The 18545-nt window shown below is 34.8% G+C and overlaps 2 protein-coding genes across 4 annotated transcripts; one reads left to right on the forward strand and one right to left on the reverse strand.

Annotated features, from left to right (window-relative positions):
- The first annotated feature begins 1281 nt into the window (after positions 1-1281).
- LOC142630552 (uncharacterized) lies at positions 1282-5031 on the forward strand. Of its 2 annotated transcripts, XR_012843352.1 has the most exons (4): positions 1282-1491; positions 1950-4376; positions 4541-4691; positions 4791-5031. XR_012843352.1 is itself a non-coding variant. In XM_075804553.1 (2 exons), the coding sequence occupies exon 2, from the start codon at positions 2402-2404 to the stop codon at positions 4367-4369; it is 1968 nt and encodes a 655-aa protein (XP_075660668.1). In that variant the 5' UTR covers positions 1283-1491; positions 1950-2401; the 3' UTR covers positions 4370-4539. The 2 variants fall into 2 exon arrangements, 1 of the variants encoding a protein (XP_075660668.1); XM_075804553.1 differs by lacking the exons at positions 4541-4691; positions 4791-5031 and having other exon boundaries at positions 1283-1491; positions 1950-4539.
- Positions 5032-6215: 1184 nt separating this feature from the next.
- LOC142630336 (uncharacterized) lies at positions 6216-17949 on the reverse strand. Of its 2 annotated transcripts, none has more exons than XM_075804327.1 (12): positions 17684-17949; positions 14122-14198; positions 13531-13606; positions 13363-13435; positions 13202-13253; positions 12742-12803; positions 11769-11832; positions 9317-9374; positions 9136-9222; positions 8481-8574; positions 7386-7490; positions 6216-6538 (listed from the first exon to the last, which is right to left on the reverse strand). In XM_075804327.1, exons 1-11 carry the CDS (start codon positions 17764-17766, stop codon positions 7398-7400), a joined length of 819 nt encoding a protein of 272 aa, XP_075660442.1. In that variant the 5' UTR covers positions 17767-17949; the 3' UTR covers positions 6216-6538; positions 7386-7397. The 2 variants fall into 2 exon arrangements, with proteins under 2 accessions (XP_075660442.1, XP_075660441.1); XM_075804326.1 differs by having other exon boundaries at positions 9317-9377; positions 17684-17902.
- Positions 17950-18545: the final 596 nt, after the last annotated feature.

Raw genomic sequence — 18545 nt, forward strand, 5'->3', positions numbered from 1 at the left:
CATCAAAGATAATACTATCCGCACTTAATTAACATGAGCAACTTTGAAGAAAATTTTATGGAAAATACATATTATTTATTTATTTTTTGTTTTCTAAATAATGTTACTTTTAGCGTTAAGCTTTGGTGGCTTAGATGCAATAAGAAAGGTAGAAGCATAGGATTTTAAAATAAAAGTTCAAGTTAATTTATTTAATCAAGATAACAACATTTGTTAATTTATAACGGTAGAGTGGAAAAATGAACAATTTATTACTTGACTTTTTAAAAATGGAAGTGTTTTGAAATAAAAAAAAGTGGCACGCATGTGTGTGTATATATATACATTTGTGTTTTTTTCTCTGTTATGTTTTTTTTTTTTTTTTTAAAAATTTTTATAGGGAATTCTCTATTAATGTTTGTTCTACACCCAAAGTTTTCTCTCTCTCTCTCTCTCTCTCTCTTCAAAAACAATAGATAATTCTATTGAAGAAAAATGAAGATTATACATTAGAGGTAGCAAATTGTAAATGATAGTCAAAAGTCTTGTAATTTAACTAACATATCTTTATGTGTTCAATCTAAATATTTAGAGTTCAAATTTCTTCTCTTTTAACTATTGAATTAAACAAAATTATAAATTATAAATGATAAATAATATAATAATATTAGTTGCAGGCTAGCAGGATAATCAATAAGAATTTAACATAATTATTAAATTTTATGTTATCAAATAGTGTCTATAATAATATGAGAATACTATATCCACAACATTTTCATAATAAACCCTAGATAATAATTTATTACTAGTTAGAATCCAAACCAGTCACTAACACTGTTTTTTTTTACCTACCTATAGCTAATTGATTGCCACAAGACTAAATTGTTGTTAAATTGTTTTTTTTTTTTTTTTGAGAGAGTTTCAACTTATGGTATCCGCTCCTGATGATAGTTCTTTATCATCAGACTAAGATACCAATCAATTTTTGGTGTAGGCAGGGATTGAACTCTAGATCTCTTATACAACCATCAAAGATTTTACCAAATGATGGGACACATGTGTGAATGCACATTTATACACTTGTATAAATACACACAAATGTGTAATAGACACTGCCCGACGGTATGAGAAAAGAAAACTCATATTCCCATAATATGGTATATTTTTCCCAATTGTAGAAACACTTATATGATGTTTGAATAATAATTTTCAATGTTTAAACAAGACGTTTGGTAATGGTGTTTTTTACTGGTGTTTGAACAACGTTGCTCATTTTAACGTTGGAGTGAAGTGGTGCTAAGCTGGCTGGCCACGTGTGAAATTTTAAGGTTTCTCACACGTGCAAATCGTCCATTTTTACTAATCTCTCTCTCTCATCACCCACCTCCCCCATCAACACCGGCCGGCAGCCACCATTTCCGCTTTTTTTTTTTTTTTTCTCTCTACAGCAATCTCCCACAACATCGCACCTTCACCCCCTCTTTCACCGCCGCCGCCACCACCCCCTTACGGGTAAGTATCCGAGTTTCTGGAATGAATTTGTGCTAGTTATTGGACATGCACTTTAGGTGTTTGTGAGAATGTTTGTTAGACTATTCAATAGTTTAACTTTATGCATACATGTTTTTATACACCCTTTGTGTGTGCATAAGTATTGATCAGGTTTAGTAATTCTTTTGGGCTCTTTAAATTAATACTCTACATGATTTTCTATGTTGGTGCTACTGTTTTATACACAAGTTAATGTTAATCTAGGGAGACGGACACTTCATTTAGGATGCCCGAAAGAAATATCATGTCCCAATTCTTTTTGCATAAATTTTTTTGATTGTCCTTTGAAGAGAAACATGATTGCAAATAAAACTATTACAAGCAATCTGTCTAAAGATGCGTTATTCGTTGCAGCACTTTTCATATCCTATATAACTAGTGCTTGTAGTTTCTTACTAATATTGTGATTATTATTGCAGGGGAGTGCCCCATATCAAAATTACCTTTTAGATTGATGTAAATGGTATCTTACAGATTCCATCACTATTGCCAATGACAAGGGGCATTTGAGCCAAGGAATAATTTGAAAGGATGGTGAAGGAGGTTGAAGTAGTATGCATTTTGGTCTTTTTTTTTTGATAAATAAGAACATAAGGTAATGAAAGAAGCAACACGCTGTCTGTGGGAATCAAACGCACGATATGCAATTTGGTCATAAAGCAAGTTAATGAGAAAATGGTTGAAGCTCAGTTGAAATTGGGGGTGAAGAACCAAATTATGAGTGGTAGAATGCTAAGAGCATATGAGGGTTCCAATTGTTTGTTTCATTACTAGTTAGCTAAAACGTTCATTACCGGTTGTTATTCCTTCTTGAAAGCACCATTTCATTCCTTGACGGTGGAAGCTAGCTCACTTAGAAACCACAACCCTGATGAGAAGAGGCCTCCTACAATCTCTTCGTCCTCTCTCAGTACCCCATCTCCATCATCCTCCACCTCTACTTCCGTACAAAAATGGTGGGCCACCCCAAACCCCCTCAAAATTCTGTCCCACATCATCTTTTAGCTCAAATCTTAGGTGGATCTTCACCACCATTCCTTCTCTTCCTCCACCAGAATGGGTGGAACCCTTCAGTGATGTTTCTGACATAGTCTCAACCCGCCAACAGCTCAACCCATCTCCTTGGGTTGCTCAAATTCTCAATCTCCTTGATGGGTCTTTGGCCATGGAGGCAAACTTAGGCTCTTATTGCCACGACTTCTTGATCAGGTTGTCCCCTAACTTTGTTTCATTTGTTTTGCAGTCTAATAAGCTTCGTGAAAAGCCTGATATTGCTTTGCGGTTTTTTTCTTGGGCTGGTAAGCAAAAGAGTTATGCCCATAGTATTGAATGCTATGCTTCTTTGGTTGAGGTTTTGTCTTTATGTGGTGATGTAGATAGGATTCTGTGTGTTTTAAAGGAGTTTAAGGAAATGGGTTTTGTAATGACAGTGTCAGCGGCTAATTCTTTGATTAAGAGCTTAGGAAGTGTGGGAATGGTTGAGGAATTGTTGTGGGTGTGGCGTAGGATGAAGGAGAATGGAATTGAGCCAGGTTTGTATACGTATAATTTCCTGGTGAATGGGTTGGTGAATTCAATGTTTATTGAGTCGGCGGAACAGGTTCTTGAGGTAATGGAAGGAGGGAAAATAGGACCGGATGTTGTGACGTATAATACAATGATTAAAGGGTATTGTAAGGTAGGGAAGAAGAAGAAAGCGATGGAGAAGTTAAGGGATATGGAGGTGAGGAATGTGGAGCCTGATAAGATTACTTATATGACTTTGATGCAAGCGTGTTATTCGGATGGGGATTTTGACACTTGTTTGGGTCTTTATCAAGAAATGGAAGAGAATGGGTTGGAAATTCCGCGACATGCTTATAGTTTGGTGATTGGTGGGCTTTGTAAGGATGGGAAGTGTGCAGAAGGATATGCTGTGTTTGAAAGTATGATTCAGAAGGGTTATAAAGCAAATGTGGCAATTTATACAGCCCTGATTGATTCCTATGCAAAAAGTGGGAACATGGAACAGGCAATATGGCTTTTTCAAAGGATGAAGAATGATGGGTTTGAACCTGATGAGGTTACTTATGGGGTTATTGTCAATGGCTTGTGTAAGAGTGGGAGATTAGAGGAAGCCATGGAGTATTTTGAGGTTTGTAGAGGTGGTGGCATGGTGGCTAATGCTATGTTTTATTCTAGTTTAATTGATGGTCTTGGAAAGGCTGGGAGAGTGGATGAAGCTGAAAGGCTATTTGAAGAAATGGTTGAGAAGGGATGCCCGCGGGATTCATATTGCTACAATGCCCTTATTGATGCCCTAGCTAAGTGTGGGAAAATCGATGATGCATTATCGCTCTTTAAGAGGATGGAAGAGGAAGGTTGTGATCAGACGGTTTATACATACACAATACTTATCGGTGGACTGTTCAATGAGCATAGAAATGAAGAGGCATTGAAGATGTGGGACATGATGATCGATAAGGGTATTACACCAACTGTAGCTTCTTTCAGGGCTCTTTCAATTGGCTTTTGTCTTTCAGGCAAGGTAGCTAGGGCTTGCAAGATATTGGATGAGCTAGCTCCAATGGGAATTATCCCCGAGACAGCATTTGAGGATATGATCAATGTGCTATGCAAAGCTGGCCGCATCAAGGAGGCCTGCAAGCTGGCTGATGGGGTTGTTGATAGGGGTAGAGAAATACCAGGGAAAGTTCGTACTATTCTAATCACTGCATTGCGAAAAGCAGGCAATGCAGACTTAGCCATGAAGTTGATGCATAGTAAGATTGGAATTGGATATGATAGGATGGGAAGCATCAAAAGGCGAGTGAAGTTTCGGATTTTATTTGACAATTGAGTTGTTGGTAAGATTTTTGGCTCTTGTAGTTTTAAGCAGCTTGATTTTGGCTATGTAACTGAAAATTGGATCAAATTGTTTACCATGTAAGGATGTGGACCTATTTTTGACACTCCAGTCCATCCTTTGTATAGTACAATTGACAAATAAAATTTCTTTTGAATGTTCCAGATGCTTAGCAAATTTTACAAACTGTCTATCAATTTTGTTGGTTCATTATGGTGTCAAACGAGACTGATTGATAGTCTTCAGCTACTTGGTACTTGTATGTGGTTATGTTGAATATAAGTATGATCTTTGGGTCAGCAATTCAGCATGCCAGGTACAGTTTCCTTCTTTATTTCATTGAGAACTTCTAATAGTATATAAACAATCATTTCAAAAATGCATATTTAAGTGGATTTTACCTATGCTATGTCAGACCTGGAGAGCAGGGCTCTATGAAGAATTTTGGAAGTCATTTTGAGGTTTCCGAGCACTGTCAAAAGTGGTTTTCATTAGTTGCTCCACTCTAGAGTCTTGACCTCACTAAATAAATACAGAAGCAACATACTTGCAAGGTTGGAAGTTTCAATTAGAACGACTGGCATATTAAAACTAGCAAGCTTGTAATTTTGGAGGAAAAGAAAAATATTTACTCAAATTTTGCTCTTATTTCAGGTAGGGCAAGTCTTCTTTTCAATCCTGAATAAAAACGAAATGCTTCTCTACTATGTACTGAGTACCTAGGGGCTCAAAAAAAAAAAAAAAAGGGGGTGTACTTTGCAATTTACCAAAAAAAAAAAAAATTGCACTTGCTACATGCTCAAGATGATGGGACACTGAATCTTTTTCAGTTGTGACCTGAAAAGCACACATCTATACATAAATGATCTACTTACTCAATAGTGAGATAGGATGTTGCCAATGGATTCCATAGATACATGGATAAATGAAAGAAAGCAAGGAGGAACTTAACAGATAACATTCTTAGCTATGCAAGGCATTTCAATAATTTGATTAAAAAAAATGGTTGGTTTTATAATTTTGTGAATGTGCTCTGCTCTATTGAGGTTGGAGTAAGGAGGAAGCTAACAGATAACATTCCTAGTTGCGATTCATTTCAATAATTTGATAAAAAGGGTGGTTTTATAATTTTGACTAGTCTAAATTTCGTAAATTAACAACTAATTAATGTGTTAATGTTCGTGCTACGCCATTATCAGCTTCGTCATCATTATTATTAAAGAAAATTCTTTCAATTATTATATTTGAACCCTCTAAATTTGAATTAAAATGAAATTGTTCAAGTTCCATTTGAGAATATCTTAACAATTTTGTTCAATTTTAATTTAATTCAAACTTAAGAGGCCTACATATAGCAATTGAAATTTTTTTAGGATTTAATCATGTTAGGTCCAAATCATAAAAGGTTAAGTTGTAATTGAAAGTTTGTCCACAAAATGTAAAATTTATAAATTTGAATGGAATTTTAATAATTTCATTTTCATTAAAATTTTAGGGGGAGTTAAATTTAATAATTGAAAGTTTATGGATTATGATGGGACCAAACCACGTGAAGGTAAATGGTAGGTTTTCCTTATTATTGTTATAGCTGAAAACATTTCATAAGGCCATGAGGTAGATTTACTTTTTAAGGGTTCCTTAGATCTCACGTCTTTGAAACTTATATCATGCATAATGGTTGCAAATATAATGTGTAGTCTTTCTCAAGTATATTTAATCTTGCTTGCGCGTTTTATAGCTCATGAATCATAAAAGTAACTCTCTCTCTCTCTCTCTGAAGAATTCCATCTCCTTCACCCAAACTAGAACAAGATAGAGGAAGAAAAAATAAAGTGGAAATTGCACCCAAAAAACAGTTCATACTGTTATTACATTCTCTTCTTTCTATTGCCAGAACGTGAGGTTATTTTCATGTTAAATTTTGATGCCAAGCAGCTAAACCACCAAAAAGGTCTGAATAAGTATCATTTTTGTTACAAATATTACTACTATAATTTACAGTAATGGTACAGGAGCAATAAATATTTTCATCTCCAATAAAAATACACTGAACAATAACATACAACAGCCCTCTGTAGAACTTTTCTTTTATGAAGCTTCCAACAATTAAAACCAATACCTAGAATACAAAATTAATTACTGCGTTTTCCTCAATGACATTATCTGCACAGATAAATTAGTTGTTAAGAAAAGTTCTTCCAGGCTTAACTTCTAAAAAGAAAAAAAGAATCAAAACCAAGATTTTTTTAGAGCTAAGAACATAATCAATAAGCATTCAACAGTAGAATGATTATCCCAAGCCCCAACCAACCACCCCAAAAGAGGAGAAAGATTATAAAAATTAATAATAATAAAAAAGTACTATGGTAAAGGACGCTGAAGGCATTTTAGGTAGGCTAAGGTCTTACCCTTTGTTTTAGGCCAATGTCTTCGCTTTAATAACAATAATTGTAACTATCACCATCATCATTATTCCTATATTTTATGTAAAGATTTAGTTGCAGAATATAGTATATCCTCCAAGATGGTTATGACTTATGATACAGTTGTTTCCTAAATCCATAAAAAAATTGTTGATTTCTTCTACTAGAATCGTGAGAGTATACTAATAATCGCTACGTGTGAACCGGAAGAAAGTAGTAGTTTCATGGTAGTAACAAAGTTTTATGGTTTTGCAAGTTTGCAACAACCGAATAGAATCTGTACTGGAAACATATGCATGCATACAGCACCACACAAAAATCTATGTATATTGCTTCAAATGATGTTGCTATGCACAAACGTAAAACTATTTAATTTAAATCATCATGAGTCATGTCAGAGTCCAGGACGAAATTTGCATGTTTAATATTTTAAAAAAGATCTTGAGATGCATAAATTATATAACGTCAGTAGGTTCACAGCAAATCTGCAATATTAAGCAGAATACAGAGCTGATATTAAATAAAACCTTGCCGCCACATTTTCATTAAATGGTCTATTAATGTATATTGAGGCAATGGAAACTCACCAAGTCTATGCACTATGCACAGGGGCAAAGTCTCCTGGTATACAGATGTGAACCTTCACAGGAAAGCATTGATTGCGTTCGAGTAAACAAGCATGCTCCAGGATTCTGAAAGTCAGAGATAAGTGTTATGAATCTCATAATTTGTGATGATCCTGTATTATTAAAAGCAAAGCTCAAAACATTAAAACTTAAATTTAATGAGTAGTTCCTTTCCTTTCCATGGAAAGCAAAATCAGGGGAAAGAGTTCGACCACAATTTTCCATTGCAATATTAATATATCATCTACAAGTCTTGCAATTATTGTATAAGATAGCTTAGAACATCCAACAACAAGAACCAAGTCTTAGTTCCAACATTTTGGAATCTGATAGGATTTCAATTGACTAGCCAAGTTTCGCCACATGAAACTTAGAACATCCAGGCACACCAAATTACCAAATTAGCAACTTGCATCTGTTTGGAGGAGAGCAGAATCATTCTTGCAGGGTTGCAGGGGCAGTGATGGCTCCCGAGGTATCCCATGTGGAGGTAAGGGATTCAAGCAATCCAAAGTAGGCTGGGGTTTAAAGAGAGGTATTTATGGGTATCATTCAAAAGAATCAGGGCAGCAATGGGACTAATACTATGATTGGCAGTTTTGGAAAGAAACCATCCTAGGGAAAGTAGAAGAAATTATAGAGATCTTTTCTCATGTTGATTGGCTGTTCATAATAGAAAAAGGGAGGAAAAAAATTAATTTACCATCATACCCCGTCTCATCTTTTTTCTTCTTTGAGTTGAAGGGCAAAACTGTATAAAATCCATAAACTTCTCTTTTCCCTCCAAATCTGCCCACTTTTGGGTGATTAATAAAGGTGGGCCTAAGAAGGAAGATTCGGGAACACTGTCACTCTTTTTGTTGCCTTTGCCACTAAACCTTCCATCCAATTAGGCCATAAGTGATGAGTCAAGTCAACTGCTTCCTTTTTCTTTTGAATTTTTTCTAATTTTTATTTATTCTTAGAACATAAGAAGATATTTTTGAAATGTATATCTAATCCTTCACAATTGTACCCTTGAGGTCATTCAGGTCCTAAAGGCCCCAATTTGCATACCAGATTTTTAGGGGCATCATCAACGACTTCGGCAGGCTGATCTGGTCCCATGCTTGCCAAGCAAGCTCCTTTGCAGCTCATATATTTCTGCATACTGTTCAGAAGAAATAAAAACAAGTATAAATCTGATAGAAAGCAAGAGTAGAAATTTTAAAGAGACACATTGCATCATATTCTTTACTGCTCAACAGTAATTCTTGGACGACTAATCCTACTATCCAGTGGAAGATATGGTAATCATGATAGCCTCTGGTCCAAAAAGAAAAGGTAAGAAAAGAGATATCCACACAGATACTATTAAATAGTTGAAAAATGTGATCCTTAACAATCATCTGTGATCAAATTACACATGCAATGAATGTTATTCTATTAGATGCAACTGCATGACAATGAATATTTAATATGTTCCGCAGAATTACCAAGGCTGATTGAAAGCATTGGAGTGTAAAAAATGACACATAATATCATCTTACTTGGTCCAAGAGAAATGACAAAGAGCAAAAAGAAAAGCACTGTCAAATAATAAATAATGTCATCCCAGACAGTGCACATAGATCAACAACAAAAAAGTATACTGTACTTAGGAGATATTTCAGAAACAATATCTAAGAAAAAAAAATATTTATATAAAAAAAGTAAATAACAGGTAACTTACATGTCACATTGATTAAGCACCAACAGCTTATTGGGGACGCATGATTGTCCATTTGATTTGCAAACTGAGTCACATGATTCACCTTGTCTATCACCCAAGTAAGGAGTTCAAAGAATAAGATAAACTTCGAAATTAAATAGATTAAACTCAAGAAACAGACAAAATCACCTCAATAATTTACCTTCCAACAATAACATTAATTCCATTTAGTCTTCCTTCAAGGTTTGCATTAATGGCCCCTGCTGCAACAAAAGTTCAAAGCATGCAAAATTATCAAATCTTAGATAACAGTAAACTGTATAACTTTAGAAAGAACAACCCAGAAGCACCATATACAAAATAAGGATGTTCCAACTCCAAAATAAATAAATAAAATAATTTTAATTTTAAGGACCTTGCTGCTGCAACCTTTGATATGTGGGGCACCTGGTGCTAAAGTGCTTAATGATACAATAAGCCATTAACATTACTTATTATCTTCATTCTTATATTTCTTTCAAACTCAAGTACGAAGGACGAGGCCCAAATAATTAACGAGGCATTAGAATAGAGAATCAGTTTTTCAATGACATTACATTTTCCACTTTTAACAAAAAGTATTTGGAGTCTTAATTCATGGTCTATACCATTCTATAGCAGCATTTAAGGCAAATAGGAGTTACCATGGCACTGACACTATCAACAAAACTGACTACATATGTCAATAACGACCAATCTCAGCCAGTCCAGTGAACTCATTGTGCACTATGCGTTCAGACATTAAAAAACTGAAGGCATCAATTTGGATGTCATTTTGAAAGTTCTCTGCACTGATAAAAACCAAACTGACTGCACTAAATTTATTGTCTTTAAATATTAATGTATTTGTGGCAAAATACCATTGGAGTTGCACTCAAATTTGATAGACTTGCACACACCAAATCAGGAGTCCCTTTCTAACCCTATTCTCACTTTTCTCATCCATTGCACTATCTCTCTCTGACCCTCAGATTCTCTACAAGATTTCATGGCACTCACCTCTATCATTACATTCAAATCCATTGATCTGAAGCTTTGAAAATGGCACATACCTCTCTCCCCTCCACTGCCATGTGCCTTTCCTCCCTGCACACCTCTCCTCTCCAAGTAACAGAACCTGATCTTCACCGATATTGATATTAGCTGATCTGCCGTAATTTCTTTTAGATTCTCCTTCATGTCAATGAACACAGCTGAGATCTAAGCCAAAACTGAGAAAATTGACCAACCACACTAGTGAGATTGACCACAACATGTACTAAGCATCTGGCAATGTGGTTCAGTTTGTCATTTTCCTAAACAGAGGGGATTGGCTAGATGGTCTGAACTGAACTCCCTCAAAACTGTCCAAACCAACTGACAATCACCCACAGGGCATATTTACCATCTTAGCATTAAATTTCCGAGACCTGAACCTTGAAAACTGTGCTTAATAAAGATTTTTTCTTTTCCATAGGTTGGGAGACCCAAACCATGATTCATTTCCTGGTCATTAGATATCAAGGTCTAATAAAGTATATTTTCTTGGTAGGAGATATTTGGTGAAGTCATGCAAGATGGTGGTTTTGCAAAATGTCATTAATTGCAATCAATTCTGGTTCCAAGAGGCCTATAATTTTGGCAATGATAAAATAGGAAATTAACCACCCCATTCCATCTCACCCAAAATTCTGGGCTGTTCTTGTCAAGTCCACCCTTTATGTAGTTTCTCAATCCAACCAAAAATAGAAAGGCCAATCAAGCATTAGTGTCTCTTTGTTAAACTAAGATCTGCTCATTGTGTATCAAATTATAGTCTTTTGATAAATTGATATCCTTTTATAATGATAAATCCAGAAAGCAACATCAGAATTTTCCAGTAGCAATATCTTCCATTCCAATAGACACAGTAAACTAGGCCGCTAGACCTGAATTATGACTTTGGTCCCACTGCTTACAAAAAATAAAGCAAACTGACGCTTTTAAAATCAAGATTCAGTCAAATTTTAGCTTTTAATTTCATGGGAGGTGCAAGAACATTGCTTGGTCCACTTTAACTATCTGACAACCTGAAGTCGGTCATTTTTTATTATAAATAATTCATTTTTAAAAATTATTTGCTAATTAAACATTGTTTTAAAATTCATTGGTATAATAACCTTATTATAAACTCATCTCTTGGAGAGACGAGTTCAAGCACTAAAATTGTCTCTCCAAGAGATGAGTTTATCATGCATGCTGCTGAACTAGCAATGCTAACTAAAGAGTAAGTCCAAGTCGAACTTGTCTTTAGGAAAGGCAAGTTCATGTATCATTTTTCAAATGGAACTCATATTTAGGAAAGATGCTTACATTTTTTCCTTTAAAACATTTAAAAAATGATTCCTTTGAAGACGAGTTCCAATTGAATAATTTTTTAAATGGAACGTCTCTCTCTCTCTCTCTCTCTCTCTCTCTCTCGTTAAGGAATTTTTTTTTAAGGGAAAGTAAAGGAAATTGTCTTTCGGAATGATGAGTTCAAAGGAAAACCTATACTTGTATTTAGGAAAGACGAGTTCAATTTAAGGGGTAAACCGATGTAGTTCAAGAAGTGAACTCCATATAATTAATAATTACCAAATTATATCTAGACTCACCTGAAGAATTCGACGGCAAGGAAAAGCAGTGATGGAAATCACTAATATAAGCATTTTCATGAACCTGAAATGTTCAAACATGTTTCCAAAAAGAAATCAGAGTTCCATAGACATTGCAGTGTAGAGTTTCAAAATCATATCAAGAAGGCAACAAATTCTTAAGTTCACATTGGCATTTCAAGAGTTAAATTAAAATAGTAAGATGGTTGCCAATGAGCACTAGCTCAAATGACACTTCCTCCTCTCATAATAATAGGATGGAGGGTGAGGTCTTGGGTTTAAAATTCACTAGGTGCATGTGTAAGTTAGCAATAAAAATAGAAAGGTGGTGGGGGAAAGTTGTTATTGTTAGTGAGTTTCATGGTTGTTAAAATTGGATCCTAGATAGGACTAATGAGAAGTTTTCATGGGTTGGATCAGAAGATTCTACTTACCATCAAAAATAAGGTAAACAATCACAAGTAATGAAGATGCATGTGAAAGAATCATTGAAGTCATAAGAGGATAATTGATAAACTTGACATACACTGGAAGGTTCTAACTCATTATTTCACCTCCTCTAATTGTTAGAGGGGATAGAGTTCCATTTGTGCTAAAGCTTATTGGCTCTCAATTCATCTTTTTAATGGTCCTAAAATCATTAGAGAAAACACCAAGAGCACCCATATTTGGCCTTCTAAGGTGGCTGCATCAGGAGCTTCTCGGTATCAGGATTGCAAGTTTTGATCACATTTTCACCATATTATTGGCTCACGTATAACACAGTACATTACTAACTTAACTAGAAATCTTGCTCAACATGCAAATTTCAAAAATTGGTTTAACATTTAAGGTCATACCTAAAGCATGACTGCAAATGGATATAGCATACTATTTATCATTAAAAGAACCTGTTTCCAAGTTAAATATATTGAGAACCATCCCTTTCTAGAGGAAACAAGTCAAACAACCAAATAAGAGGAGTATTACTTACCACACTTTCAGAATTATGACGGCATCTCCCAGCACAGAAATCAAAAACACTTGAATAAGTACCTGCAGGAAGATTGTGAATATGTATCACCTTAAAAGAAGTTCCACAAAAGAGTTGCTATATCCTAGAAAAGAAACCAAAGTTAGCTAAGTTCATATCCCCAATTGCCACATGAAGCCTGACCCATACCCTGGTCAAATATGGCACATTCAGCCTTCAATGTTTATTAAATCCATAGTTCAATGTTAATTAAAGCCAAAATATTATGCAACATCAATTAGCTATAATTATCAATCTTTTCTCTCTCACTCTCTCTCTGTTTTGAATTGTAAACTCAGAGATCTCGTACATGAGATCTTAATGGTAGGAATTAAAGCCTCAGTTGCAAATTGATGCCTTTCAACTAAAATTTAGAAGATTTTTCTACCAAAAAGTATAATGGCCCTTTCTTTTTGGTTACCTGCGGTTGATTGCTTAGCCACCTTCACCTTCAGTACTTGCTCTTTTCGTGTCTGCAAAAAAAAAAAAAAAAAACAGAAAGTAATTATATTGCAGATACTTGATTGAAATAGAAGAAAGGGATTTAAAAAAACCAAAGAAATCAAGCACTCATGAAAATACCCGAGCAGGATTTAGGCAGCATGAAACACAAAATTCATAGGAGTTACAACACTGTGAGAGAAGGTTGCATCCACTGAGAGAACAAGACAAAGAAGAAAATATGTTGTAAGCTTGCCAAGTGTTTCTGCTCAAGGTCAGAAGTTTAGAGTCCAATTTAAAAAAACTCACTGACAAGAAAATTTTTCTCCTTTTCCTGGGCAGCAGCGTGACTGTGGATCTACTGATAGAGCATCACATATATGGCCTACAATACAAATACTGGTTATGAAACAAAGGTAACAACACATCTTTGACAGGGGTTACTGATACTTCCTGATTTTTGTTGGATATGTAGATACTTATTCACTTTTCCATAAGCATTGACTGTAGTATGTTTTGACATTTAATTCCATGAGTGGCTACTTATATCAAATTCCTCAAATTTTGTGCTGCAACTTTGACATATTACTTGCCACTAACTCAGATAAAATATTATGAGAAAACAGCAGATCTGGAAAATGATGGTAGGGTAAAACCGGCTATTTAATATATCCGCATATTTAACAACTTAAATCAATTTGGCAACTGTCACTAGAATTTTCCCATAACAATGAAGAGTAAAAGGACGAGGATAATAATGAGAATCTCTCAAGTAACTAATGCACGATAGAGTACCTATGTCAAGCTTTCTGATGATGTAACAAGAAAAAAAGATCACAAAATGAGAACAAAAAAAAAAAAAAATAGTCAAACAGAAACTTAAAAAAGAATAGTCCTCACCATTGTCATCAGACAGTAAATATCTTCCTTGAACAGTATTTCTGCAAATGGGTTTCTCTTGAAATCCAATATCCTTCCTATAATGGTATAAGAGGGGCAAAGAAAAGCCATAAGAATCAAAACCTTACAACCAATGGAGTGGGACAGGGAGGAGTGAAAGATGAAGAAAGCAAGCAATACCCATAAATAACATCCACTTCAAGATAGAAGCAATTTACATGATTTTATACAAATGACAAAAAGAAAAAAAATAAGTTAAGCAGGTCTTAATATGAAAACCACCACTCAACCACCAATTAGCTCTAATCCATCAACCATATATAGGTAAGAAACTTATTACAGGCATAAAGGTAAATGTTGGCAAGAGTGAAATTGTGCCAGTTGGTGAGGTTGGAAATTTGGATGTTTTGGCTCGTAGTTTATGTTGTAAGGTTGGTCGTTTGCCTATGTCTTATCTGGGAATGCCACTTGGGGCTCACTTTAAGGATGCTTCGATTTGGAATCCTATTTTAGAAAGGGTGGAGAAAAAGCTCTCTGGTTGGAAGCGGTTGTATTTGTCAAAAGGAGGTAGGCTTACTTTATTGAAGAGTACTTTGTCGAGTCTCCCAACTTATTATCTATCGTTGTTTACAATCCCGCAACATATAGCAGACAGACTAGAGAGGATTCAGGGGAATTTCCTTTGGGGGAGTTCTAATGAAGTTTTCAGCTATTTGCTTATAGCTTGGGATAAGGTTGTTTGGCCGGTGGAGGTAGGGGGTTTGGGGACTCGGAAGATTGGGCTTTTTAACCAAGCTCTGCTTGGGAAGTGGCTTTGGCAGTTTGGGAAGGAAGCTACCCATTTATGGCGTCAGGTAATAGCCACCAAATATGGAGAGGGTAGTGGGGGTTGGTGCACTAGAGTTGTGAGAGGGACTCATGGTTGTGGGTTATGGAAGAATATTAGGAAAGGTGCAGACAATTTTTTCGGTCATGTGGTGTATACAGCGGGAGAGGGCAATCGTATTCGGTTCTGGCACGATCCTTGGAGTGGCCCTATTCCTTTGAAGGAATTATACCCGGAATTGTTTGCCTCTACTGTGGTTCAGGAAGCTCTGATTTCTGACATGGTTATTTCTACACCAGACGGGGGAGGTAGGAGTTGGAACTTCTTTTTCCGTCGCAACTTTAATGAATGGGAGTTAAGGAGATTTTATTCTTTCTATAAGCATGTCTCTGCCAGGATACCTAATGGGGAGGATGAGGATATCTTGATTTGGTAGCTGAATCGTAGTGGTGTTTTTGATGTGCGGTCCTTTTATATTGCTTTACTGAAAGCCCCCTCTGTTTATTTCCCTTGGCAGAGCATTTGGTGTGTAAAGGTACCTAAAAGGGCATCTTTCTTTTTATGGATTGCTGCTAGGGGTGAGATTCTTACAATAGACAACCTTGTTAAGAAGAATTTTCCCCTTGTTAATTGGTGTTGTCTTTGTAGGCGTGATGAGGAAACTGTGGATCACATTTTGCTTCATTGTCAGTTTGCATCTGCTTTGTGGACTGAGGTCCTTATTATGTTTGGGGTTCAGTGGGTGATGCCAGATACTATTGTTTCTCTTCTTTTTGCTTGGAGGAATTGGTTGGGAACTTACTCTTCCAAGGTTTGGAATATGGTACCAGCATGCCTTATGTGGTTAGTATGGAAGGAACGCAATGCCCGAACTTTTGAGGACGTTGAGAGACCTATAGATATGTTGAAGAACTTGCTTGCTAGGACTTTGTTTTAGTGGTCTCGTATTTGGGGACTTACGCAGTGTAGTTCCCTGTCTGATTTCCTTATCTCTATTAGACTTTCCTCATGATTTGTTTGTTTTTGTTTCTAGGGCAGTGAGTTTACAATCGTAAACACATTGTTCTTTTTTATCAATAAAACTCTTATTATCTATCAAAAAAAAAAAAATTCTATAAGATACAAATATGCTTGGTATCTTTGTCAAATGCATGCATGTAAAAGCGCGCGTGCGCGCACACACACAAATAAGTTACTTTTTTGATAATGCAATGGTAAGATTTGAACATATAGAGATCTGTAAAATTTTCATAAATGCTTACCACCTTGAAAATATATTTCCTATAAGAGTTTCAATGGAGAGACAGTTTATCCCGTTACATAAATCTTTATTATTATAATGAATGCAAATTATATTCACTTCATTAAATTTTATTCAACTTGCTCTAGTCAAAAGATCTAAATTTTATAGCCTATATCATAAGTCACACTACAGAAAATGTAATGATCACATGAGGGGGAAAAAGTGCAATTTCTTTCAATACCAAAAAAAAAAAAAAAAAAAAAAACCCTAAAAGTAACCTCGTCTTCCTCATTGTTTGCTTTTTATTAGAGGTCCCACCAATGAATTCATTAAATGTAGCAGAAGAAGAAATTCAAAAATCACTGTAGTGTTATCATCATATACAGATAGATTTATGATAGAATGGTCTAATTCAAGCTATACCATATGGATGGAGCTTCTTTGATAGCAAAATTGGCCAAGACAAATTGGTTTCACGCTAATTGTGTATGCAATACTGATACACGACCCAAAAATCCATCAAGTTTTCTTCTTTATTTTTGAATTCATCATCTTCTCACACACCCACATTGAAAATCAATTTTTTTCTTCTTTTTTTCCTATTTATAATTTGGTTTATAGATTGTGCAAACTTTGCCACTCAGAAGATCTGAGCTTTTCCAAGAAATCAACAAAAAGAACCTTCTTTTACTACAAGAATGCAGATATAACACTATCACAAACTGAAACTCATTATAATCACAGCTAGAAAATAGTAAATAAATTCAACCCACTTGATCAACTTTTATGGCCAAGAGAAGGAAATGAATTATGAAATCTTCAATCTTTTCAACATTTTGCATCCCAAAAGGCAAAAAATAACAAAACAGCAGTAAATGAATCATAAGAAGCAATTCAGATATCACTGTAGTGTTATTATCATATACAGGTGATTTTATGATAAGAAAGGTCTAATTCAAGCTATACCATATGAATATAGAGCTTCTTCGCTTGTGAAATCAGCAAAAACCAAATTGCTTCCAAATGAATTGTCAATTGTGTATGCAGAAAATTCATTGAATTTTATATGAATTCATCATCATTTCACAAACCCACACTGAAAATTAATTTACTTCTGTTTTCATTTACAATTTGGTTTATAACTTGTGCAAACTTTGTCACTAAAAAAACCTAATCTTTTGAAAGGAATCAACAAAATTAACCCTTTTTAAAACAACAAGAATGCAGGTTATAAATAACACTTTCAAAAACTGAAGCTCGTTATAATCACAGCAAGAAAATGATACAGGAATTCAACCCATTTGGAAATGAATTACAAAAGCTTTAATCTTTTCACCAGTTTGCATCCCAAGAAGAAAAATACCCAAACAGCAGTAAACAAACAAACAAAAGATTCAAATTTTCCTTTCAGATTCTCAACAGCCAAACAGTGGAAATTCATTGGGCATTTAGAAATTGAGAAAGAAAAGAGACTTGGGAATTGAAATTAGTACCTGATGGCTGATATTCTGGACGGGACTTGAAGGACAAATAGGTGCACCAAAATCCAGGATAAATAAAACCCAGATTTGGACATTCTCAAGTTTAAAATAGGGTTTGTTAGTTCTTACCCTCTCTCTCTCTCTCTCTCTCTTTCAAAGTTTGAATCTTTGGAATCAACTTGCTGAGGCTCGAATTCTTTCAGGAAACAGGGGGAAAAAATATTGCATGCACCAATGAAATGACCAAGAAAGAAAAAAACAAAACAGTTGACTTTGGCAAATATGATTTTTTTTAAGAAGAGTGATTTTAGTATGTTAAGTTTAAATTTTATCATTTTAATCAATTAATTTTTAAAGGAAAATTTTAAGGTATGTTGTAAGGTAATTTGTAAGTTTTTTTTTGTTGAGAATTTGGTAACTTGTAAGTTGATTAGTTTAGAAAATATTTTTTTAGAAACTTTTTATTAAAAAAAACAACTATTTTTTTTTATAACTTATTTTCTATGAAAGTGATATCGAGACTTTTCTAAAATGGTCCACTAATAAATATCTTAAAAACATCGATTAACTGAATTCATTTTGATACCATTGTCCTGCTTGAAAAATGCGGTTAACACTTTCAAAACAATATCATTTCACATTTTTTAATATTAATAAATAGTTTGAAAATACACACTTGCTATAGGAGCTTTTAGTCCTTTGAGTTTTAAGTGCACTCTATTTATCCTTCAAATTTCAAAAATGAGTGCAACATTTATTTGTAGGATGGCTTTTGCAAAAACAAGCTAATTTTGTTGCACGTTTTAGAAGATCTCCAACAACTGAACGAGTTGAGGATGGACCATTTCTTCACTTCATTATACTAATCTTGATG

This window comes from Castanea sativa, chromosome 4 (genome assembly GCF_040712315.1).
Source record: "Castanea sativa cultivar Marrone di Chiusa Pesio chromosome 4, ASM4071231v1".
Classification (NCBI taxonomy): Eukaryota; Viridiplantae; Streptophyta; class Magnoliopsida; order Fagales; family Fagaceae; genus Castanea; species Castanea sativa.